The sequence below is a fragment of the Pteropus vampyrus genome, unplaced genomic scaffold (genome assembly GCF_000151845.1).
Source record: "Pteropus vampyrus isolate Shadow unplaced genomic scaffold, Pvam_2.0 Scaffold8, whole genome shotgun sequence".
Taxonomy (NCBI): Eukaryota; Metazoa; Chordata; class Mammalia; order Chiroptera; family Pteropodidae; genus Pteropus; species Pteropus vampyrus.
Window position 1 is genome coordinate 15,661,344 of NW_011888789.1, and position 27,205 is coordinate 15,688,548.

Genomic DNA, 27,205 nt, shown 5'->3' on the forward strand with positions numbered 1-27,205 from the left:
TTTGTTTGCTGTTCACCTGATATATTTCTGGAACAGCAAAAGAAAAAAATAAACCTGATAGTTAACCTGGTCAAGCAATTACAATGTGTGAGGCACTCTTCTGAGTAGTTCACACGAAGTCATTATTATCTTTGTTTTTCTGACGACAAGCTTGAGGCACAGAGACATTAACGTGTCCCTGGTGAATGGCAAGTGAATGGCAAGTGAAGGGGGCCGCACAGAGCCAGGGGTGGAATCCAGGCAGTCAGGCCACCGAGCCCCTAGGGAACCCCTAGGCAGACACCACTGGTGCTCAGCACCTCCAGCACCACGGGAGGCCATCCTTGGCCTGGGCAGGAAAGCGCCTCCCCTTCCATCATTCCCTTCCCTGGGCTGTTTGGCAGACACCCTCCACCCCTACCTCTGCCCCAACGCTCCTTCAGCGCAAGTTCACTCAAGTTCATTTTGACATAAAGGTTTTTGGTATTAAAACTTCTCAAATGAAAAGGTCTAGATATGTATCATGTTGATACATATATTTAACCAAAGCCTAACTATGGAAGATCAAGTCTTGAGATCACGAAAAGAATAATGTCTTTTTTAAGTAAAGTTCATCCTTGTTCAGAAACTCATAATTTAATTGAAATAAAAATTTAAAAAATTCCAAATTTAGGATCATTTTTATTTATAAAACAGGTTTCTTTTGTTTTACAAAAATTACAAAAAACAAAAGACTCAAAAATAGAAATAGCTTCTCAGACTCTTAGGAACTACTTTTAAACAACCAAGGAGTTAGAACTCAGAGGGTTTTCTACTTTTTAAGAATCACAAAGCAACATTTATCAATACTTTATGTCTTTCCTCCAAATTACATGGCTGTGAGTTGTCTCTGGTGGAATGGTCTCCAATCAGGCCAGAGTCTGAAGAAGCAAGATCTTCTCGTTGATGCAGAACCTGTGCAGCACCACCATCAAGTTCTCAGCACAGCGGGACACCTGGCGCTCCATGGCCAGGCGGAAGTCCTCCTTCACGCCCTTGGTGATGCCCCGAGTGACCGTGTGGTGCCTGAGGGCAGCGACAGGGAAACAGATGGACACCGTGGTTAGCACTGGCATCACCACCAGTCAGTGTTTCTGGGGTAGGAGTAAAGCCTGCCTCAAATTTAAGTGTAAGTAAAAAATTTTAAAAAGAAAGAAAAGCCTTAACCAAACAACATCCAGTGCCCATGCCTCCTCAGAAAGACTTAAAACTACAGAGATATCTTTCCCATTCAATAAAAAAATATTTTAAACATCTAAAGGTTCTGTAAAATGTCACCTCCTTCAGAGGTACAGCAGGGAGGAGAAAAACCAGAATGAGCTAGTCACCATACAGAGGATGAGTTCCTGGCCCCTCGGGCTAGTGCTCCATGAAAGGCTCAGAAAGGCTCTGGGATGGTGTACAGCCACCGTGGTTCAAGTATGTCTCTGTCCCCATGCTGCCAGAACAGGACCACAATCTAAGTATTGAGCCCAGCCAGACTCACATCTACTTGTGAAGAAGCAGGAGGAGTTGGGGTCCCAGGACAAGTCTGACACAGGTGGGGAGAGAGAAGCAGAATCGATGGAGAATGGTCAATGGCCTGCAAAAGGCAACTGAAGACCAGATCTGGTCCACGTGCGCAGACCTCCACATTGGTGGAAAGGTTGGTGGGAATACAAGCAAGGTTTCTAACTACACCCTAAAAGTTGTGTTTTAGAGAGAGAGATTACAAAAGAAATCCTGCCAAAATGAAGGAAAAGAAAAATACAGCAAACTTCAGTGGATTCACTTAAAAGGAAAGGAGTTTTAACTACTAGTTCAGTAATTTGGTGGATTTAGACAAATAGAAGTCGCCTCCCTTCCCTACCCCTATTGCTTCACTTTCCTCAGACACAGTAACAGAGATTTAAAATTGGAGTTTTATGTATTGGCCAAAATAAAACTATTGAAATCACTCTAAAAGGTTTGTTTTTTAAAACTTATAAACTTTTAAAATTTATCATATAAAAAGAGTACAATAGAAGTCATAAAGTTGCAATAGAAGAAAAAACACCCTGGTTTTGTTAGACCAGCAAAGATATTACTCACCACTCTACAATGCCCACGGACATTTTAAAGAACTATGAAGTAAAACAGCCGTGCCATGGAGAAAACACGCAGTTCTTTGTGGACATTTCTAGTCAAGGCTGGCTGGCTAGGTCGGTAATAAGGACACAGTGTCAGTGAGGCCGAGGCCAAGTCCCACTGGGAATAGATGCAGACCCTTTTTATGCTGGCCTGAGATTACTGCCCTCTGGGTCCCAGAATGCAACCCCATATTGGAGCTGACTCATTGACCAACCGAAAGTTACTGGTATTTGAAGACAGTATGCTTGAGGGTGCTGATGGTACAAAGTAAACTCTCCCCTTAATACCAGTAAAAATATAATAAAATGTATCCTACTGGTCATGGTTCAACAGTACTGGACCATATATAAAGAGTAGTACAACTCAAGTATATTTCTATCAGAGCCTCTATCCCTCTGGCAAATTTGGATGAAGAGAATTAGCTTTTGTGGTTTAAGAACAGGATAAATCCGCTAATAAACATGACATTCTGGCCCACCAAATATTTTCAATTCAGAAAGGTAAGGTCTGAAAAAAAACAGTATCAGTAGCAGGCAAATACTATGCTAATGCCTGATGAGACCAAACCTCAACACTGGTCACTAATAAGAAAATCCAAAAATAAAAATGTACTTAAAATAAGCTTTAGTATCCTTAAATATTTATAATTGAATGCCTTATGTTTTCTCGAAAGAGAATCCGTTTAATGCCTAATCAAACGTACACTTAATCTAACAGTTTTATATCACTTCCATTTTTTTTTCCAGATCCATAATGATTTTTAAATTGGACACAAAACACTGGCAACTTATGGAAAAAAATAAGAAATGTTACAATATTACAACCGGATGGTTTGCCAAGGAATGCAGAACAAATTAAAAAATAAATAAAGCATGAAAAAGAGCACTGAGGAACAAAGAGCTGAAAACCATGGGCAGTAAAACATGTTGACAAAACAGCACACTATGAGCAGGTGTTTTTCCACTTGGTACCTGTCAGCAGTCTGTATGCTGGGCTGAAGCACAGGTAAGAATTCCTGCTGCAGTAACCCCATGGGAGGGCTAGAAGGCCTTTAAAAAACAGCAAACAGCAGCATTCAAACACCCACACCGACTCACCCTGCACTGCAAAAACAACACTCCAGAGAAAATGCACAAGACTGGAAGCAGACTATACAGAAACCCTTTAACCTCCACAGGCCCCCGGCTGCAGCTGTGTGTCAGGAGGATGGGAAGAAGTTAGTGAGACCTCTCGCTGCACCTGCTGCTGGGGCATGTCCAGAGGCATCTTGGTTCCTGGTCCCCGAACTCAGCCCACTTGTGATTTGGCATAAAAAGCAACCACTGAAGAGGGCGATGAGATGCAATTGAATGATAGTGGGGAGAGGAGTTAACGTTTGAGAAGATGCATTTTCAAATCCAGCTTCCTTCACTTGCCACTCTTCTCATGACCATGTCAGTCCTAGAAATAAACCTGTTGACTTTCGGTAACCATCCTTGACAGGATTGAAGCCCCAAATTGAAGGAGCCTTCCAAGAGAACAAGAGGGGTTGGCAATGTTTTTGATGAAGAAAGGTAGAGTTTGAATTTCAAAAAGTATTGAGGAGAGGAAAAATGGTGGGAAAAAAATCTGGGGCTTTGCAGAATTCTGTAACAACAAAGATTTAGTATATTAGCTAGGTGATCACCTCATGGAATATTATTATCCACCCTATTCAGAGTATATACAAGACACCGTTTTCCATTTTCATCCGATCTAACGCAAGTAAGAAACTGCAAATATCAGCATAGAAATTTTTCTCTATTTTAAAACACATAAGAGCAAAATGTCTACATAATGAATAGAGAGCTTACCCCTCCTGCCGGGTAGGCCCAGGTGCCCCAGTTTTGTACTGTACCTGCTTGCATCCGAGATGCCACAACTAGGACGGACTTACAACCTCACCCAATGGGAGGGGCTGTACACTGTTCACAACATCTCTGCCACTCAGCTGCAGGGGCCACCCAAAAAGTCTTCAATGGCTTCAGAGAATTTGTTTGCATCCCACAGGGAAAAGGAATATAGTTTTACTCAAGATTCCAATCATACTTTAGTCAGCTAGAGTGCTCTGGCTTACTCAGCTTGCTTCTCCTGCTGTAGTTTAGGCATAAGTAATTTGAAATGCAGATTTCACATGAACCTCCAGATTCACATAGTGAAAACTGGGCAAATTCCTCTAAGGTCAACTCACTAAGAAACAATGCCTATTCCTGCTTCCAAACTGATGGAAGAGTGGGCTTCTTATGAGGCTTACTGGTCTTCTACAGGGGAGTTAGTTAGAAGAAATTAAGGGTTCAATTGATCAAGGCAGGAACATGGAATTATCCTCCAAAGCCTTGAGGTACATACTGTGTACCATTGCCTTACCCTGACCGACTCTTTACAGTGATATTATCTGGGTGTCCAACAGTCTCTTGCTTTCGTTCCTGGTCCTAGAGGTATGTCTGCATGTACCCGTGTCACTGTTTAGCTCAATAAAAACTGGCTAAACGAGAAAGGTTCCAATATAATAAACTTTAAGATTCAACTGTTGATTTTTTGGCCATCCATTCTCTCCCACTTCCGCAAACAGTTAAGCATTATCTAAGTAAAGTGAGAGTCACCTGTAGGTTTAATGCTAAGTAAATGGAGTTGGTTCTACTAAGGCTCTCTATATTATGATAATTTGTATAATGAATGTTAATGGAATTAACTAAAAAGCTATTAAAGGTGTTTGTATATCCAGCCTCAAAACCTAGAAAAGAAATCACAACACAAAAGGGGTTACCTAGGCTCCATGTCAAAAAGTAATCTTTTTTCTCAAACATTGTTAAGAATATTTCAAACCATGCAATTATTGTCCCATAGTTTGTATTCACAGTCTTAGGGAAGTGAATGTAGATGGGAAGATGAGCATGTCCGATCCACCTTCTGAAGCGACCTAATATATAAAGGTCTTGTATTATCAAAAAAACATTTTTAAAATTTTATAAGTTTAGGATATTTAATAACATTTACAAGATAAAAGACGAGAACCCTACTTCATCTTCCCATTCTTTAGATTAGATTCCACAAGAGCCTATTATTAATAGGACATGTTTGCTATGCACCAAATTACCGAGGTTATAGAAATCCAGAATGAACATCTCTTACTTTCCTCTCAACACTTCTAAGACTCTACAAAGACAGAACGAGATGTGGATTTTGGCTTTCAACGACTAAAACTGCATTCATTTCACAATTGAGGGAAAAAGGAAAATGTCTGCAGCATTAGCAACACTTTCCTCTCACTCAGGGTTCAGTCTCTTGCAGTGAGTGACTCTAACACTGACTTAAGACACACTGAATATGCAGGACGCAAAGGAGGAAGTATGAAAATCAAACTATGCGTGGCATTTAAAGCACAAAAGATATATTATCCAAACTACAATGAGGATTGAAGGATAGAAGCAAGATTTATGAGCTATTTAAAAATCATAAATGGTCACCAACTTCCTCTAGGTGTGGCGGCGGGGCGGGCATGCCTGAGACCAAATGCCCCACCATCATTTCTTGGGGCGGGTGTGTTCTTGGAGGGTCCAGATCTGGCTATTTTGCTTTGTGCTATGTAAGCAATGAGGATTGCTTAGGTGGACTACAATTCAATACCGAAGTCCAAGTATAATTTATTAATAACGTCTGTGGTGTTTCTTAATGAATTGTCCTAATCCACTACAACTTTAATTAAGTTTGGCTTTTCTTAATTAAAAACCTATGTTTAATCAGAAATTTGTAGAGTCAGTCTATAACTTTTAGAAAAGATGTCATGAATGAGACTTTTATCTAGTGAAAAAGTTTCAAAAGTGACAGAAACATACCAATTTAAACATTTTATCAGAAATGTAGTTAAGGAAATGTCAAGTCTTTGAAAAGATACCCAGAATCAAATCTACTCTCAAAAACAGACTAGGTATAGATTCTTTTCTATTAATTTTTTGAAAGGTGTAGAAATTTTCAAATATTTCCTAGCACAAAGCACAAAAAAGGAAAGCACTTTGCATGAGAGAGCAAGAGCTAGTCTGCTTACTTGATAAGCATTCCTTGATTGGGTAGTAATTCCAGGTGAATTTTCCCACCTTCCTGAGTTCTTAAGTAGGCGAATTCCTCCAGCATGTCAATATCTGCAGGTCAGATTCAGGTCAACCACATGTAAGAACAAGGTGTCTTGGTCTCTTGGATGAGGAAATAGGCTTGTAGTGATTAACAACCCACTAACAATTGTAGTCAGTACTGAAACCCAGGTCTGCCTGATTCCAAAACTAACGATTTTTACACCAACCAAACTACCTCAAAAGATAAATGTTTTTCATATATATGATAATCAAATATTCTATATGATCATAAGAGCAAAATCTTCTATTTTCTTAATAAGAAATGAAAGAGGCACTGGGGTACTGTATCCCCCCAAAAGGTTAAGAACTATTGCTCTGGACACTTGGACAAGTGTAGTAGATTCCTTGAAACTCAAAAATAATGTATTAAGATAAGCAATAAAGTATAAATACCAAACTGGTGCATAACCTTGGATTCAAAGGTGGTCTCTCCCTAACAAACAGTATGAAATACAACACTCTCTGCCAGTGACAGCAACTGTTGGGTTGGGTGGCATCTTTGGTGAGTGCCCACCAGCAGCTGTGACAGCCATGGTGTAATGCTCCAACAACTGGCCCCAGGGAACAGCTAATGTTCCAGGAGAAGCCCCGGGAATCCCTCTTCTGATAGATGAAAGCCAACGAACTATTATTTCTATAGCCAAACCAGCTGCTCTGGACCTGTAGGAACCTGTAGGCTATTACTTCAGGCATCTAGGGTACTTTCCTGAAGTCGCTAGAAGTAGGAAATGGAGCAGGGTGGTTGATATTCCTGATTTCTTGCATTATCTCTTTGAAGCCTTTTATGACTTTCACAAGACCAATGGCCACTGTCTCATTTTTAATTCTCCATTCTTTCTCTTTTTCCCCCAAATAGTGAAAACCATTATTTCTACCCAGAATGGTTCATTCATTTTTGTACCATGCATTCATTCATTCATTCATTCAAAAAAATCAGAATTTCTTCTGCTTAAACAAGAAAAAGGATACTTGTAACATAATTGAAAAAATTCTCATATTGAAAATTTCCTTGTTGGCAAATCTTATTGACAGCTTTCAAGAAAAGATTCTCTCCCCGTGGCCATTCTTGCTGAAGCAATACGATCACATGTCCCAGTGCCATGTCATCCCTGCTGTCCGTGAAAGCTCGAAGCTGCAAGACAATGATTTATGCAAACGGAAGGAAAAGGAAATCAAGGAGTAATCTAAAATATACCAAATATCACTAAAAATGCAGTTATATGAAAATGCGTGATAAAGGTCATGAGCGTAAACAAAGCAGAAAACAAACCTGCCTTATGAATATCACAACCACGTACTAAGGGCAGTAGGTTCTAGCTCGAGGAGCCCTGGCTCCTGCTGTGCTGTGAAAACAGTCACAGGCAGTGTGTTTGCATGAGCATCTTGGTGGAACCTGGACATGCATTATGGGCCTGAAGCTTTGAATTTAGGAATAAGGCCGAGAGAAAGTTGAGTGGTCTGTATAACAGGGAATAATTTGGGGATTTCTTTTAAAAAGACAGTGGGGCTGGAGAGTGGGCAAGAAGCTATCTAGGAGAGAAAGGATTGGGGAGAAGATGAACTGGAGAAACCGTCAAAGGCCTTTTTGTTCTAAATGGGCAGCTATGCCTAAAATCACACTTTAAATTGTTTCTGTCGCCCCCAAGTGATTCTGAAGATGAGTTAAGTTTGAAATTACTGCTCTAAAGTGGAGACCCGCTATTGCTGTTATCTCGCTCATAAACCTGTCTAATCTAAGGCTCCATAGTACCTGTTGAAAGAATAGTCTGGCGTTCTTTCAACAGTCCTTAACCTTTCCCAAATCTCTTGGGCCTTAGCTGATGTTCACCCTTATGCCTAAAAACACTCATCCACCTTATCTTTATGATAATAAACTCACCATCTCTCTACGAACCCAACAACATTTGTATTCCCTTCTGCAGTTAATGTATTAACTTGTATATTAATTCATAGAATATTTACTGAACACTACCATAGGTAAGATTATTTGCATATCTGTCCCACTATTCTTTATAAATTTCTCAAGGATGGGATCGCTTCCTAATCATCTTTGCCTACTACAGCCAATATTTAATAAATATCTGTTAATTCCTACCCAGGTGCTTTCCTCACTACAGCAACCTGGACTTTCAAAGGACTAAACTAACTTTTGTTCTCAGGGCTCTCCATTCAAGTCATTCCAGATCATCAGAATAATATTCCAAGTTAAATTTCTTTCATGCTAAATGAACATTCCAACGAACAAACTTCAAGCTTACCTTAAAACAAGCTAACATCAAATGCAGGCAGTATGGCATGATAGCTTTGCTGGTGCAAGGCAGGAGCTTCAGATCTGAACCTAACAAAAGTCCACAATACGCCTGTTATCATCAAAGAAAACGGTTTTGAAAAGCAAATGTTTAAAATGCTTTCCTAAAAAAAAGCAATAGTCATATAATTTCTTATTTAGTTAAGCCACAATTATATTTAGTGGAGGTGAAATTGGTTTTTGAACAGTCTTTGGAATTCGTTTATCAATCTTCTTTCTTAACTTGCTTAAATATTTTTTCTTAGAAAATATTTCAAATATACAGAAAATGATAGAGACAACATTACAAACACCAGTGCTCACCACTCAGCTTTAAAAAATGTTAACATTTTGCTTCAATTTTTAAAGATTTTAATATAAAGTACCGCAAATTCAGTTGAAGCTTCCTGTGCACCTTTTCTGATCTCATTCTCTTTTCCCCTTCCTATGGGTAACCCTCACTCTGAATATAGCGGTTATCATTCCTATGCATATTGTACACTTTTAACACAGAAATTTGTATTCACATCATATGTATCCTTCAGCAAATTGTATTTTTGATACTAATACCTGTAGTTCTAGATCACTGATTTTTTAAAATTGAGGTATAATTGACACACGACTTTATATAAGTTTCAGGTGTATGATATGATTTAATATCTGTATATATTGCAAATAATCACAATAAGGCTAGTTAACATCTGTCGCCATACGTAGTCATAGAATTTTTTTCTTCTGTGATAACAACTTAAGATCTATTCTCTTAGCAACCTTCAAGTATGTCCTACAGTATTAGTAGCTATAGTCACCATGCTAAACATTACATCCCCAGGACTTATTTTATAACTGGAAGTTTGTATCTTTTGACTTCTTTCACCCATTAGCCCCCTTCTCCAATTTTCAATGTTATATAGTATTCTGTTGTTTACATATGCCACAACTGATTTACCTATTCTTTAATGGTGAACATTGAGATTTCCAATTTTTTACTATTCAAACAATGCTGAACTAAACATTTATAAATATTTTCTTACAAATATTTTCTTTTGCAGTCGTGGAAATAACTTTAGGTGATGGTTTGCAAATCAAGACCTTAATCCTTTCCTTTATGGTGTGTGCTCTTGTAGCCTAAATCCTTCTCTACCTAGAAGGCACAAAGATTTTTCTTCTAGAACTTTAAAAGTTTTAGTTTTTAATAATTACTAAACTGTCATGCTTTCTTCTTCTAGAACATTTTTAGTGTCCTAAGAAATCTACCATCAGCTGTGAAGATATTTTCTTCTAAATAGTGTTATCATGTTAGCTTTTCCATTTAGTCTATGCTCCATCTCAAATTCATTTTTTGTGAATAAAGTAAGGAGTTGAGGCTTCTTTTTCTGTCCACATGAAAATCCATTTGTTCCAGCACCATTTATTGAAAAGGCTTTACTTTCTCCATTGAATTACTTTGGTAACTTCACTGAAAATTATTTGACCATATTTGTGTGGGTCTATTTCTAGATTCTTCATTCTTCTGACAATATTGTCTTAATAACTATTGCTTTACATTGTCTTGTTATCAGGTAGGGTAAATTGTCCAATTTTGTTCATCTTTTCCAAAACGGTTTTGGCTATTTTAGATTGTATTTCAACATAAATTTTAGAATCAGCCATGTCAATTTCTATCAAAAAAATAAAAATAAAAAAAAAAAAAGGCTGCTGGGATTTTGACCGGGATTGCACTGAATCGATAGACACATTAGGAGAGAATTGGAGAGTCTTTTGCTCTACAAACATGATTTTGCACATTTTTCATTAAATTTATCCATAAGTATTTTATGTTTCTTGATGTTATTCTATTTGGAGATTCCTTAGGCTTTTCTTTGTCGCCAAATATGTGGCTGTGAATAAAGGCAGTATTTTTCAAACTTTTGTTTTTCTTGCCTACTGTGTTGGCTAGACTATCCAGAATGCTGAACTGAAGTGGTGAGAGCAAATATCTTTGTATTGTTGTTGATCTTGGGGAAATCATTCAATATTTCATAGTTAAGTATGATGTTGAGGAAGTTTCCTTCTATTTCTAGTTTGCTAAGATTTTTTTAGTATATGTGCTATGAAAGTGAGCACATTTTGTTTGCTAAGATTTTTAAAGTCAAAAATGATAAATGTAAACATAATTGAATTCTGACTGCATCTATTAAGACAATCATATGAATTTTCTCCTTTAATGTGCTAATGTGGTAAATTACAGTGATTGATTTTTGGATGTTAAATGACCTTCACATTCCTGGTATATACTTTGTCATATGTATTATCCTTCTTATACACTGCTATATTTGATTTGCTAGTATTTTGTTAAAGATTTTGGCATCTATGTCCATGATGAATACTGGCCTTTAATGTTCTTTTTTTTTGTAATGTTCTTGTTTGGTTTTGCTATCAGAGTTACAGGGGCCTTAAAAACTGAATTGGAAAGTGTTCCCTCTTCCTCTATTTTCTCAAAGAGTGTGTAGAGCATTGGTGTTATTTCTTCCCAAATGCTTCATAGAATTCACCAGTAAAGCCATTTGAACCTGGAGTTTTCTTTTTGGGAAGGCTTTTGATAACAAATTTAATTTCTTTGAAGATATTGGAATATTTAGATTTTCTATTTCATTTTCATCCATTTTGGTGAGTTGTGTTTTTCAAGGAATTTTTCCATTTTATCTAAATTGTTGAATGTATTGGCATAAAGTTATTCAAAACTTATTTTCTTAATGTCCTTTTGATAGCAGTAGGATCTGTAGTGACATTCCCTCTTTCATTCCTGATACTGGTAATTAGTGTTCACTTTCTTCCTGATCAATCTTGTTAGGAGTTTATCAATTTTACAAATTTTTTTCAGAAAAATAACTTTTGGCTTTATTAATTTTCTCGATTTCATTGATTTCTGCTCATATCATTATTATTTCCTATCTTCTACCTTCTTTGGGTTTAATTTGCTCATCTTTTCCAATTTTCATGGTGGAAATTTAGATCAGTGCTAGTGAGACTTTCTTCCTTTCTCATATAAGCATTACAACTAAGTTTAATGTAGTTTTCAAGAAATGTGAAACTTGAGTGAAGCTCAAAATAGCCCAAGATGGATATGCTATACGATACTTAACTAAGCACCTACAGGTTTTCTTAGAATTGGTAAATGTGGGTAAAGGGGTTCATAATTGAAGAGATAACAAACTCAAGAAATTTAGAGAACTTGGGAGGAAAGACAGGCTTACAGCTCCTTATGAAATCAGAGCCAAGGAAAAGCTTGACAGGGATTAACTTTTTATACAATTTGTCAAGCCCTGCAGACCACACAGTATTATGTTATTAGGAATTTTAAAAAATTTCCCAGTCTTGGGTCCTAAAGCTATTTTTGCAAAATGAAAATAAAACTTTTCACTGTACCTTTTCTAAATTTGGGCTTTATTTTTGAGGGTTCTTCCTGTGATTTGCCTCCATCTTGAATGGGAAGTACCATGTAGCACATTAAATCGAGGACTTTTTCACACGTCATCTAAAGAAGATAAGACAAAAGAAATTAATCAAGTTTTCTGAAATATCATCACACTTTCATGCAACTGGGCAACATGTGCACATATAGGACTGTAGGAATGCCTCAGGATTCCTTACGTAATCATTACTGTTTGCTCAACGACATATGTACAAAAAAGTAACAGTAAGATTAAATCTATGTACTAGAACTTTGAGGGAACAATAACTCATTCTCCATGTTAAAAAGACAAAACTTAAAAAGTAAACAAGGATTAATTAAACTACTAAGATGTTAAATAGCACAGTGGCATCCAAAATAAGTATATCCCTGTCTCAAAACTAGTTTACTAACCCACTGAATAGAAAAATAACAAAATAGGACATATAGTAGAAAACTAAATAGTATGATATAGAACATAATTTAAAACAAACTAAAAATACACACAGGCTAAACTAGCCTTATCTTGATTTAAGGCTTAAAGCGAGGGAAGGATTTGGAATATGGAAAAGAGAAAAAAGAGTTTTCGAAGTAGGAGAGAAAGATGTGAAAAAGGACCGTGTATCAGTTCAGGTGGTTACCTGAGGGGAAGGAGGGTGTGGTTTTGGAAATACAGATTAAAAAAACTAGACAGTGCAGTGCTGATGGATGACAGAAAGCCTGCAGTGCCACACTGAGCAGGCTGGTCTCGAGCCACAGAGAGTAAGGCATCACTGCTTACCTTCGGTCTACCTTCTACCTATTCAGATTCTAATAATAACAATCAGATTCCACCTAGGGAGCATTTTCTATATGTCAGGCACAACCTTCTTATCTCCATTTTATAGATGAGGAAGTGGAATCTTAAAGCCATGCTTCTCCACTTTCTTTCATGTCTTGGCACATACAGAAAATAATATATGTAAGGCTGTCCAGAGCTGACAGCAGCTGCCTTCGGGCCTGAGGGGGTCAGTACCTTGGCACATCTAGAACTATCCCCCAACCATAGCCACTGGGTTGTGAAGCTCTAGCTTTGAGAGACTGGCAGTTTGGTAATTAAGAACTTGAAGTAGATGACAACTTGGTAGTTAAGAACTTGAACCTGAGTTAGATAGTCCTGGTGAGATAACTTGTCCCAGGTCACAGTGATAGTATGTAGTAGGGCCAGAACTTGTACTCCAGAGTCCTACGCTGCCATCCTTCAATGCCCACCTCCAGCTAACCTTTTCTATAAATTGTTTCTTGACTACATGAACCCTGGTGAAAACATTCTTTCCTCAATGCTTGTTGTATACATGTCTGAGGCACACCACTTAATATTTGATTTTTAACGACCTTGCACTTTTCTCTCCAACTCAAATGATAGTTTCTCTAAAGAAGGGATCCCATATTCCCCACATCCTGCTTTACTCTCCACGTAGCCCATAATTCAACTCTGGGGACTTAGAAAGTCAATCTTTCAATTAAGTGGAATGATGACAGCAATATTTTAGAAAGTAATGACCATAATTTATAGGGATGGAAAAAAGGTTAAGGGCAAAAAACTCAGTTAAAAGCCATGTATTAGGGTGGTGGCAATGAAAATAAAAGGCACTATACCGAAGATATTAGTATCACACTGGAAGAATTAAAAGGATTAGCAAGAGTTAAGAGTCAGTCATGACTTGACTATTTCACACTGAAAGGCCAGAAAACTAATGAAACTCAGATTTGGATGCATTGAGTCTGAGAAAAAGACAACCAGTTAGAGACTGAGGAATCAGATAAGTTAGAAACCAAAGATGTAGGCCTAACAGTGATCAGCTCAGAGGTGTAACTAAAGCCCTCAAAGAGAATGAGTTTGCTGAACTTAATTAAGTCTACCAGTCTATTTCATATTTCCTACTACAATGCAGAACAGCAGTGCCCTGTATAGCTGTCTAATTCTACATGATATATGTATATCTGTGTGGCTAAACATGTGCTCTCTTAAGTTCTTAGAAGGAATGAATCAAAACTTTGAATTAGGTACCTGATAATTACATAAATATTGGTAGAAAAGCATGTTCTACTTTTAATGCATATACTCTACATGCTCTCTAACTGTTTCTGTCTAAAATTCATGGCACATTATAAATCATATTTTAAAGTTCAAGTTAAAAAACTTAATTTAGCAATTTTAATCAAAAAGTAATCAACTTAACATATAGACAGATGAGAATTAGAGTTTATGTGTTAGGTTGTGGTCTTGAATTTATACAGTACCTATAAATATAAAGAATGGACTTATCATTTTAATTGAATTCAAACATTTATCGAGTATCGAAGCTGTGCAAACTACTGCAATGGGTGAGAGATTCAAAGGTAAAGAACAGTGTTCCCACCCTGTGGCAGGAGGGGCTCACAATAAGAGAAAACAGACTCCTTTATGCATCAGCTCCCGCAACGCCTTTCTGAGGTGTCATCACCATGAAAGAGAGAATCCGAGGTTTGGATAAATTAACGTAAATCCTCACTTCCCATGCAGTAAAGGCCCTTCTGTCTAAGCACAACAGGACTGAGTCCACTCCAAAGGAATTCCAGGCAAGAAAGTAAAAAAAAAGATCCTCCTCCAACAAAATGGAATAATGAACAGAAAATATGAAAAGCACCAGGTAAGCTATAATAAAGAGAAAATTAAGCAAAACAAAATCACAGTGATTTTCCAGCAGATTAGATAATAAATCTATGCAGAAAGACCTAATCTCAGGTAAACATGCACCAAATTAAAAAGCCACTCTAGGAAATAAGAGAAAGCCCCAGGGTAGAGAAAGCATCTGAGTGTTCTGTGCAAGGCGTGCAATACTCACTCTGTACTCTCCGAGAGCAAAGTGGCAAGTTGCTAGCTGGATAAGCGCCCTCTGATGCTCCAAGGTCCCCTGTCCCGTGATCTGTGGCTGAGGGAGTGTTCCCTGGAGAGCTGCTAAATGATGCAGGCTGGCTATTGCCTTTTTATATTGACCCTTAGAAAGACATAACAGCAAGGAGGGAAAATACTGCCATCAAAGAAAAATCTCCAGAGTTAATTGAGCAATTAGCAAGTAACTACAAATGAGGTACCTCTGCTAGATCATCTGAGGAGAAAAAGGAAACTTAGCAAAAGTCTCCCTGGTCTTAATTCTCACGACTAAATGAAATCACAAAAGCCTGTAGATAAAGTACATTTTGGATATACCATTTCTTCATAAATATTTTACCACTAATATCTCTTCTCCTTTATGAAGGATAGAAGCAGCAACATGTCCATTTCAATGACAGAGGCTGGAAGCTCTCCATCCCTAAGGTGAATTATCTGCTCTCTCTACTCTGCACATAAGAAGCTCAAAAAGAGCAGAGCAAGGCAGAGAGACTCTACCAGAGTAGAGAGGGGTGGGGATGAGAAGTATTCATCATTTACTGAAGAGTAAAAATCCTACCTTTACAAAGGAGTGGGACTAGATATATCAAAAGTAACAGAAGATACAGCCTTGTCATTTTGGAGTTATTCTGAGATGAAACTGGACCATAATCACTCTGCTGCTGAAGACAGAACATCTGTCTTCAGAGCATAAACTAATAATCCATAAAGGGACATGCACATCTTGCATGTACAGACACAGGTACTTAAAATATACATTACTCTACCTGATAAATGATCATATCAGTGAGGAAGATTCTTAACCAAAGCCAAGTATCCGTCTTCCATGCCAAACAAATTCTTGTAAATTCTGAGCGAGAATTCAAAGAAAATTTACCAAAAATATGTTAACACAGCAGAAAACAAAACTAACAAACCCAGAAAGAGAGAACAACGGTCAGAGAGACAAATTACTAAAAAATAGACAGTAACTTCATACTTTGACTTCTAAAATGATGGTCTAGAATTTCAATTAAATGTAAAGTTAGAACATAATACTTATCAGTAATACACAAGCAATATTTTTAATAGGTATTGACATTTACTAAATATATACCATGGGCCAAGAACTGTTCAAAATGCTTTTCACATATTATTTCATTTATCTTTTAAATTACTCTGCTTTCCCCAGAAGGTCTTGTTTTATTTTCACCAAGTTAAAATAATAAATATATGACACTAAGAGTTTTAGTCATTTTTTAAAAGCCAATTTATAACAAAAGGAAAAATCCCCTCCAAAAGTCACATATATATTCACAATTCTAGATGCAACGAGAAGAAACAGAATGATGCTATGTTTACTTAAAAAATATGACATGACACATCTGACAAAGGGCTCTGCACAGACATGTGACAGAAGCAAGCCAGCAGATGAATGTTCACTGGCTAAAAGGAAAGTATGTGCCTTGATTCCAAAGTATAGTAAAAATATGATGTTTAGCAAAGTGCTAGTAATTCCTAAGTAAAGTTGAAATACTTAATTGTTTAAAATATTATACAGATAAAACTCCCTCTAGTTGTATGTCTATATAGAAAAGAAAACAGGCTTTGTGTATCATTTGGATTTTGAGTTTTTCAAGCAGTGGAGTTAATGCAGATCAAAATAGCATTACCTTTTGTATTCTTAGTAACATGTGACTTAAAGAAGATACAAAGCCAAGGACAGAACAATTAAAAGCACAAAACAAACCCAGTAAGAAAAAAAAAATGCCAGCAATACAAATTTTAAAAGACCAAAAACTCTCCCTCAAACTTCACCCCAACTCTGATTATAATATACCCTCGGAGTAAAAGGTAAGAGGTAAATAGTTATTTGGATATTAATAACTGGTTAGATATCTTGCTCAAAAGAATTCTATTATATTGTGTGGACTACTGTAATCAATTTAACTAGCCATAAGTGACTTGACATTTGAAGTTGAATGATTTTTTTAGCATGATTTTACATTAAAAATAATAAACAGCACTAACACGACAAGCATGTTCTTACCCTTGTCAAGGAATTCTAGGGAATAGAGCAACTCCCAGCTCTCTCTGGCCAATTTAAAGCTTTCTAACACTTCAATCGAGTTAGCAAGTTCTGCTTTATTGATGACAATGTGACGATTTCTTCCTTTTGCTGAACAGTCCTCGTCATCTGAACTCTGCTCAGAGAATGTGAAGAACATGATTAATTTAAAGTTATCAATATAGTTATATACTAGAACACTATGTTTATTGCTGCCAATTCTAGTTATTATATGGTTTTTATATCAAAGGATACTATCATGAGTATAATAACTTTTTTGAATATAACGATTTAGCTTTAAAAATTAAGTTTTTCATCTTTTCACTCTCACACATTCAAGTTCTATTTTTAAAATTAAGTTTGTTTTTTTGATGACAAATTTAAGTTTATGTTGGCTTCAGAGTAAAGTTAGAGTTAAAGCTCCCAATAAGTTAAAAACATATCAATGTTATAAAAGCCCAAAATTAGATTTTTACATTCAGAGATATAGCTTAATGAAGTAGCACTTGTTTTATCATTTACTTTTTTCCCTCAATATGTGACATTACTTAATTTGCTTCTAAATAACAGTTTGTCATGTAGTGGAATGAAATTAAAGCCTGAGTCCCCTAAGAAATAATTTAGAGCAACGACTGTTACTTATCTTTCGTTGGCTGCACATAACTACTCCAATGGTCACCCCTCTCTTTAGCTCTGCTCCTTCAATGCAAGGTGTCTGGCCAGGAATCGCATTTGTCGGCACTTATCTATTAATGCGCTCTGTACGTTACAATAAAGATTCCTACCTGTTCTTCATCTCAAGTTATATAAAGCCAAAGAAAAGAGAGGGCCTCAGAGAAAGGCCACTATTGTAAGTGCCCCTGGGTATGGTCATTTTGACAAAAAACAGTAAAGGCTAAGAGCTCCACTTAATTTTATTTTGCTGAGAAATTCCTGAATCTTTTATTCTACCTAGGTCACTTTTATTAATTCAATGACCTAAATTAAATTCTCTCTGTAGATTTTTACCCCACTAAGATTATTTTAAAATATGTATAAATATTTTAGCTATAAGTGCCATTCTTCAATCTAATCTCAGAAAAAATAGACACCTCCCTCCCACTATTCACCTTTCTCCCATAGTTTTCGAGCTTAGACTCCTCCAGCTATTCTTGATGCTTGAGGACCCTCCCCCGCCCCACCCGATTTAGCTGCATATTCTTATCCTCCCTAATGACACATACCTAGATCCCCTTCACAGCCAAAACCTATGCGTCACATATTCTATTTCATCAGGGTCCTGTTCCTTGTCACATGTTGGCAATCTAATATGATATACTGAAATAAATGCTGTGTTTGCTGGAAGACACTACTGCCTACAAACCAGGACAGTTTAGAGAAAGGACCTCAGAGGTGATGTGAAGAGTGTGGACCACCCCTGTCCATGTGATCTGCAGGCCAAGCTATTTTGTATATAAAGTTTTGTTGGAACACGGCCAAGTTACTTATTTCCCATTGTCTATGGCTATTTTTGTACTATAACAGCAGAGCTAAGTAGTTGTAAGAGACCCTATGACTTGTAAAGACTGAAATATTTACTACCTGGCCCTTTACGTCTCCACTTTACCATTATACATTGGACTTCCACTAAAAGATTTTGCAGAAAGAAAGGATTCTCCTGCTTTAAAGCCTCTTGCATCTTTGTAAACTGTCCCCTCTTGACAATAATTTACTCAATTTCAAATGACAAAACCCTATACATCCTTCAAGGCTGATTTGATCTCTTTCAAAAAGCCTTTCCATTATTTCCCCAAAGGCAAAATCACCTCTAGTTGAGAACCACTGATTTATACAGTAATTATATTTTACAGTTAAAATACCTAAGCTTTATCGATTTAGCTCCAAAGCCATATTTTACAAAGATCGATTTCTAGCAAACCATAAACATACAATCTGTTAATAATAATATCAGAAAGGATTACCATGGTCTTTTCTCTTCCCTCAGCTAGTTTCCTCTTTTTATGTATGTGTTTATTACGATCAATTTCTACATCACCATACACGTTTGATATATCTTCAAGAAGAACCATTGGAACTTGGCTTGGGGCATTAGGACCTATGGATAGCGGAAAACACCAACACTTAACAATACAGCAAGGAAAATAATACTTAGTAGCAGGTGAAAGTTTACTCAACTATCAAGTGAAAAATATAAATCTTTAAAAAATATGTTCAGTGTGATCCCAGTTAGGTAGACAAACAAGTATACAGGTATAGAAAAAAAGACTGTACAGATATACACCAAGTTGTTGGTAGAGGTTCTTCCTCAGTGGTGGATTACAAGTGAAAGTTCCTTTTTTGTAGTTGTTCCCATGTATCTACGAAGTTTTAAAAATGATCATGAATCTTAAAATTACCAAAAAAGGAAAGGCTACAAAGTTACATGTACATTAGGGTTACACATTCTAAACAAATCTAAATACATGAAAGACTACAAGGCAACACACAAAAATGAGAGCTTTGTTATACTGAAGGATTATGGGAGATTTCACTCTCTTATTTTTCTATTTTTCACATTTTCTAGAATTTACATGCACATACATTATTTATAAAAAGTCTTTGTCTATTGCAAAGTCTTTGTGAAACCTACTTTAATACTTTGCTGCATCTGCTGCTTTTTCAAAATAGAGGCATTTGATATTTGTATTTCGTTTCATAGTACCACTACATCCTTTGGTAAAGAAATTTTTAATGAAAATGTACTTACATAAAACCCAAAAATAACTAAAAAAAGCACTGGCGTCACCCCACAATTATTTGGATCCAAGAAAAATGTTAAGGTAAACATTTTCATCTTCCTCACGATCCCTGTGAAGGCCAGTATTTTGGGACACTCTACAATTCTTAAACCAACCTTGGAAGAGAGATGGCTGTATGCTGTTGACATATTGGAATGCATTCTTAAAGAAGACCAACATAGTGGAATAAACCACTTGGTTTTTATATTTTGCATGAGCTTCATTATCAAAGTTGTTCATGTATCTGCAGAGATCCTTCATTCTATGCAAAATATCACCATAGCTTCTGAAAGATGAAGGATGGTAAAACTTATTTAATTATTGCTTGTTGGCAAATGTTCTAGAGAAATGCCCCAATAGAACCATTATATTTACTACATATAGCTCTAGGCATGTAAAATTATTCTTTATCATCTGCATACAGATATAAATTCCCCTTCTGAGTTAGAGCAGTGATCAGACCAAGATTTCATGACACAAACATGCCAAGTAGCTTCTCTTTCCTCTGAACATCAAGGAGTACTTCAAACTCAACATCACCTTACGGGTTCATATTTCCACTGGGAATCTTTCAGTAAAGTGAAAAATCACCCTCTTTTGCATAAATACTGAGTGTTACAGAATTTGTCCAAAGAGGAATATATCTATACATCAGATGATTTTTAAAAAGTGTTTTGTTTTTTAGTATTCTGAGATTATGCTATCAAAAGATTTGCTAGGTAGTTCTAGAAATGAACAATTTTTTACCGTCTTCCTTTATCCATTTGCCATTCACATCTCATTCCAACAACATTCAAAATCTTAAACAACCTCTCCCAAGGGTCCACAATCTGGGATGATTTTTCAGTCAGCCCTTCTATTATGTATTTCTGAGAACTACGTTTGCTAGGCGACAGTAAATCAGATGTTTCTTGAGCACCTAAAATGTGAGAAAAAAAGGAGCCTACAATTAACATTACTATTTTCTATTTATGTGTATTTAACAGAGGGAAAAAAAGTCTGATTCCCCATTTAAAAGGCAAAAGTATAGAATCTCAACATGTTATGTTTTGTTCAAGGACCCACACCTGGCCATGGTAGAGTAGGAAGTGACTTTTGTGCTGTGGTACAGGTATGTAGCTCAGTGTACTACTTTACAGTTAGTTAGCAAGTTGACTGTTTCAATCAAGGGGTGATATTGGTTCCAGAAAAGTCTTATCTCTTAACTGCAGAATTTTTTTCTAGAAACCATCTTTTAGAAACACTATCAAACTGGTATAATCAGAAAGATTATAGGAGAATAACCTGACTTTGCAAATTTACTAAAGTTTGTCTAAACAAAATTGTAGGATATTCCCATTTACCTTGATGCTGATTCTCTATTTGGGTAGACCTAGTAACATAATTGATATAAAATTCAGCTGCTTTGTTCAAGTACTTATATAACAAATTAGCAGGCAATCGAACATCATGGTTGTTAATTATTAGAGGAAGGACATCACAAACTGTTGAAGAGGAAAAAAAAGAAAAAAAACAATTAAGTCACCTATCTACCCCAGGGTTCTGGCAAAAACAAAATTCGTTTTAGAGTTCACTTAATGTAGTACCTAAAATATATAGTGGGGAAAAAATCCTTATGACACATTTATTTGAAAATTGCAGTGCAGAAGGGATACCAGTGGGTACAGTCAGTGAGGAAATAGGCAGATTCTATATAATGGGTAAGGGTCTAGTTCTTACATGGGGTGGTAATAAACAGATGTCTGTTTATTATTATACTTCATACTATATATAGTTACACATATAGTTTGGGAGGTATCAAATAATACATAATAAAAATTTAGAAGTTGTTTAAAATGCTTTCTGGACTGAAAAAATAAACAAGGATTTAAATTCTATAATATGAAAAGTTCCTTTGTTTTCTATAAATAACCTAATCCCTAAAATGGTACTTAACCTAACATATTCTACTTACCATAAGGTATTAATACAAAATACAGTTTTTCTTACCAAATAATTTTCTAAAGCAGTTAACAGGAGATTCTTGTTCTTCAATAGTTTCGGCCTCTAATAGTGCCTCCCCAAGGCCAACCTGTTTCAAAATATAATTCATCATTTAAATGTGTTACATTTTAAGATGTCAGAATTACATGAAGACATGGGGTATTTTTTAATTTACCATATAGTTTTTATATTCAAACTTCCCCGAGAAACAAATATTCTCATTTTAAAGACTAAAAAACAAAAGAGTGAATCAGCAATACAGCCCAGAAGGAAACCCCAAATTCGCCTGACCACAGACCACTTTGTCTGGGTTATTTTCTTCGGAACTAGTAAAATTAAAACACTAACAAAATGTGCAAGAAACTTAAAGGCAGCACTGGAACTAGTGTTAGATGATAACAGAGATATAGAGATTTTCTAAGATATGTGGAAACTACTTTATTCTCTACATTAAGATGTATTATACAGACAAAATGTATCACTTTCAAGAGTTGTCTGGAGTAGCCAGTTACACAGCCTGGGCTAGGCTGGACAGAACTGGCCACTTTTCCATTACTGATGCTCTAGCATAGTAGTAAGTCAGCTTATCAAAATCCACCAAGATGTGTGAGTACCTTCCTTGTAACCAATGGGATGCACAAGGTTGGGGGTGGAACAATGTGGAAGATTATATAACACAGAAAGTTAAAAGTCAAACTAATGATCAGGGAGTGATCAGGACTGAATAGTGTCCCCCCAAAATTCATGTCCACCCAGAATCCCAGAATGTGACTTTATATAGATTTTATCTTACAAAAAAGTAAGTTCTTTGTAGATGCAATTAGTTAAAATGAGGTCATATTGGATTAGGGCGGGACCCAAATCCAATGACTGGTGTCTTTATAAGAAGGTCATGTAAAGACACTGGAACACAGACACACAGGGAAGGCTATGTGATAATGGAGGCAGAAACTGGAATGATACAGCTGCAGGCCAAGGAATGACAAAGATTGCCAGTGACCACTAGAAGCTAGAAAGAGGTAAGGAAAGGTTAATGTTTTGAATCTCAGCTCTCCCACTTACTGGCTATAGGAAGTTACTAACATATTCGAGATTCAGTTTCCTCATCTGTAAAATAAATACAATCTACCTCAAGGGGTCTGGAGAGAATAGGAGATTCCTAATACTTCCCAATGCTTGTCAGTGCACTTAATAATTATTATAGGTATAAGGGCAGGAATAGAGGGAAAACAGTGTTCAAAGGGCAAGAGCACATGAAAAACACGTCTGTTAAGATCATGAACTATGGCTCTCATTTAAATTCATATTGAATATAATGAAATAAGATTATTTTTTAAAAAAACTTTATTGTACTTTACAGATTCCAAATACAATTGTCAAAGCTTGGTGACTGCTTCCTTATACTGATAAGGAAACTACTGGAAATTTATAAAGTCTGATAACAGTGACATCCTTTTAGCTTTATTGACAAGGATTCCTTGATTTAAATTCAATCTTATCCAGTATTCTTCAGATTTTCTGCTTTTTAATAACATACACGAAAGCTCCTAACCATGCTGATGCATTTGTTGATCAATTTTATTTTCTCTTAAGAAAAAGGAAAGGATCAAATCTTACCCCATGTTGCACCACTGTTTCAGGGAAGCGTCTCAAAAGTAGAAGCAACATTTCTGATCTTTCCAACGTGTTAAAGCATTGTTCCGTAACCTTTAGTAACATTTCGCACTGGACCCGACCAGGAAGAGTTTCAAATAAACCTGTGCAAAACACATTTAATTTTAAAAAGTTTCTTTCAGAAAAATACTGAAGCAAAGGTGGAAGTAAGGCATTTTCATATAAAGAACAGTAAATTGGGTTTCACCTACAACTTGGAAGCCTTTTGGGTCAGATAGTACTAGGCACAAGATGTTTGGGAATGACTGCAAAACATTTGGAGGTCTTATTGGATCCAGAAGACAGGAATCATATATGTGAAAGATCACACAGTTCTTTTTGCTGGCTGAGATAAATGCACTTATTGAAATTGAAATGACCTAAACTGTCTACCTTCTTTTTCATCCAGCATTTGAAATCTTGATTGGCTACAGCAACCGACACAGAGTAAAGGTTTAAAGAAAGGTCGTAAATTATTAAAAGTTTCTCTCCCATTTCATGGAGATCTGCTTAATCTACAGATGCTTTCTGATTACTGTAAAACCTGTTAAAAATATATTCAGTTTCCTGGGTTAACTGATAAATCCATATCCATTGAGGAAGCTTACAGGGTCCTAAGCAAATACTCAAGAGACCAAGTGACATCATTTGTACAGACTTCAGTTGCCAAGAATAAAACATACATATGGGTACCTATATACAGATGTGACTATTTAACTTGGTAGTCCAGAAATGGTAATTTATACGGCATTATGTTATCATTCCATTCTTACTTCTTAAAAATTGAGTTTGTTTATCCTGTGAATCGTTCCTTAATGCCGATGTAATAATGCTGATTTCTCTCCACACCACGGGTTGATCTGGGAAATTCACAAACCTAGTTTTAAAATGAATGCATTAAATTTAACTGTCAGATTTTATAAAGTATCCAAAAAAGAAAGAATATTAGCACTTGGATAAACACACACTTTTCTTAATTCTAAATGATGTACCAAAACAAACCAATATAAAGATACAAAAATAAAAACTAATTAATAAAAATGAAGGTACTCACAAAAGTCTTTAGAGGTTTTTATAAGTGAAAAGACAAGTAATCATAATACTAAAGCACTCCTAAATATCAACAAGGAAAAAAACTACCCAAAGAAAGTGAGCAAAGGCAAGTCACAGAAAAAACACAAATAGCCAAACAGAACATTTGAAAAGATAACTAGTTTTATTACTAATACGATAAACACAATTAAAAACAAATAGCAAGATATCATTTTCTCCTATCACACTGGTAAAAAAATCTAAAAATTAAAAATAATATCCATTGTTGGCAAAGGTGTGGGAAAATAGGCACTCATACACCATTAGTGGAGATTTAAACTGGAATAGTATTTTTGGAGAGTAATTTGATAGTGTATCAAATTTAAAATGTACATATCCTTTAACTATGAAAATCTATGTCTTAGAATCTATTTTACAGAAAAACACAAAATACAGGTGCAAATAGGTTTTAGGGGAAAAGAGGGTTAACAAAAGCAAGATCATACTATTATTCTATAGCTTGCTTTTTTCACCCACCATAATGGACCCCTTTCCTTGTTAACAGGTAGAGATCCACATCATTCTTTTTCAGATTTGCATAGCACTTCATAACCTCTCCTTTATTGATGGTCTTTTAGGTAGTTTCCAGTTGTTTGAAATTATATTCAAAGTGTCAGTAAGTAATTTGTGGTTTTTTTAATGTCATTTCATTACAACGTTGATGAGAAAAAATAAGTTGATTCCTGGCCAGGGCTACTGTGGCTGTGTGGAGTTTGCATATTCTCCCTATGTCTGGGTGGCTTATCTGTGGGTACTCTGGTTTGCTCCCACATCTCAAAGATGTGCACATGAGATAAACTGGCATGTCTCAATTGCCCCAGTCTGAGTGTGAGTGTGAATGAGTGTGCTCTGCATTCTGCATTCGAAAGGTTGGGTTCCTGCCTTGAGCCCTGAGCTGCTCAGACAGGCTCCAGCCACCAGGAACACTGAACTAGAATAAATGGGTTGGAAAATAATTATTTACTTGTTTTTATTAATCTTTCTTAAATGCATGTATAGCTGACATTTATTTCAATGTTTACTATTAGAAGTATTTGGGGTCTTTATTTAGAAGTTTGGCGATGTTTTTGTGACCAGAAATAGCCTAAGAACTTAACTCTTGTTTATATCAATTAGCCTATGGTAAAATTGGTTTCCTTTTTATTGTTTCACTTGAAGTCATAGTTTCCAAGAACCTATCTACCACATTAAGTGAGGACTAAACTGTATGCAAAAACTTAACTCTGGTTGAGTTTGGAAGGGACTTTCACTTTTTATTCTCTACACTGCATTATTGTTTGAACTTTTGCGAAGAACATGTATTATTTCCAAAAGAAAATAAATTATTGGATAGAAAGTTCTTTTTTTTTTTTTTAACAAGAAACATATGAAAAGACTTCTCTGCAGAAAATATGTCAGCAATTAATGGACTAGTCTCAGGACTAAGTAAACTTTAGGCACCAGGGAGGTAGATGAACTTGAAGCTCTTCCCCCAACGCCCACTTCCACGGACAGAAATAAAAACCTCAGGAGAGATCCAGTGCTGTAAAAGTTAAGTCCAGAGTCCCCACTCACATGTCGTACAGCAGTCTCCCGGCGGTGGCTGTCCGCTCCGCATTCCGCTCGATGGTGTACATCTCATACTACAACACAGATCAGACCCGCGGGTCACAACCTCCCTTGGGGCCGCTGGAAGCTCGCCACCCACATCGCTAATTGGCCTTCACTGAGCGCACTCTCACCGCCCCCCAACCCCCGCTGGAGGATGGAAGACCAGAGAGTAAAGCATCATCTAGTGGCACAAGGCCACACGGCTTAGGGCTGTGACCCTCGGGTTCACTTATAACCCCTCGGTTCCCGGGATTAGTGGAGTAATGTGTCAAAACTAGCAGGCGCTGAACAAATGGCTGCCATCATGATGAATGAAAGAGCGAGTGGCCTTTCTTAGTGGCGCTTGATGTGTAGCCACAGCTACATAACACATCCCAAGCCTCCTACCAAACCCAACCTTGAGCTGGGTCCGCTGGGTGTCCAGGTGCTGGCCTTGCGGGGAGAAGGCTTGCGAAAGGTGTGGGAGAACAGTGCGGGGCGGGGGGATGGGGGGTGGGGTAAAGAGAAACGGGAAAAGAGAGGGCAGGGCGGGCAGGGCAGGAGGCGGCCGACCCCAGGCGACCAGGGGCAGCTAGGTGCTCACGCCTTCACCCAGGCGGCCGCACGCACGGCCTGACCTCACCTGGATGTTAAAGTCGGCGGGATAGAGGCTGCGGGCCGTGATCAGCCAAGCCTTGGCTGCCCACAAGTCCTGCTGCACCAGTTCCCGGGCTCGCTGCACCAAGAACTCACAGTCACCCTGGGCCGACATGGCCCACGATGCGTCGGGCTGCCGGCCTGAAGTGGCGGAACCTTCCGGCTCCAAAACGCAGCCACCGCCACCGCGGTCGCCGGGGAGGCTACTGCGCATGTCTGGGGTCTCACGGACGCCAGCAGAGTGGATCCGGGAGGGTTTCCGGGTTTTGTGAGGAGCCTTCTCCAGTCGGCTCTCAGTTACCGCCAGGCCCCTTCCTCCTTCGTGGAGCTAGTGTTTTCATGCCTCTTCCAGGTCACCTCCAAAATGTGGAGAAGTGGATTTTCACTCTTGCGGGTTTCACAGAGACCTTGGTCAGGTCAAGGAGCATGCGCGGGAGCCTGCCGTCGCTAGGCAACCTTGCCCTGTGTTCACAGTATCCCCGCGCCAGTCTCCCGGCGCAGTTTTCGGATGGCGAGGG

At 37.3% G+C, this 27,205-nt stretch overlaps 1 protein-coding gene across 5 annotated transcripts; it reads right to left on the minus strand.

Moving 5' to 3' along the window:
* Window positions 1-630: 630 nt before the first annotated feature.
* INTS10 (integrator complex subunit 10) lies at window positions 631-27,149 on the minus strand. Of its 5 annotated transcripts, none has more exons than XM_011373029.2 (18): window positions 26,674-27,149; window positions 26,016-26,083; window positions 24,143-24,246; window positions 23,334-23,473; window positions 21,723-21,804; window positions 21,077-21,217; window positions 20,481-20,652; window positions 19,850-20,019; window positions 18,918-19,051; window positions 16,939-17,092; window positions 15,677-15,759; window positions 14,863-15,015; window positions 11,971-12,079; window positions 8,534-8,613; window positions 7,245-7,407; window positions 6,191-6,284; window positions 3,099-3,176; window positions 631-1,044 (listed from the first exon to the last, which is right to left on the minus strand). In XM_011373029.2, exons 1-18 carry the CDS (start codon window positions 26,899-26,901, stop codon window positions 888-890), a joined length of 2,310 nt encoding a protein of 769 aa, XP_011371331.1. In that variant the 5' UTR covers window positions 26,902-27,149; the 3' UTR covers window positions 631-887. The 5 variants fall into 5 exon arrangements, 4 of the variants coding, with proteins under 4 accessions (XP_011371331.1, XP_011371351.1, XP_011371338.1 ...); XM_011373049.2 differs by having other exon boundaries at window positions 644-1,044; window positions 24,143-24,229; window positions 26,674-26,854; XR_896653.2 differs by lacking the exon at window positions 3,099-3,176 and adding an exon at window positions 4,004-4,879 and having other exon boundaries at window positions 865-1,044; window positions 26,674-26,911.
* Window positions 27,150-27,205: the final 56 nt, after the last annotated feature.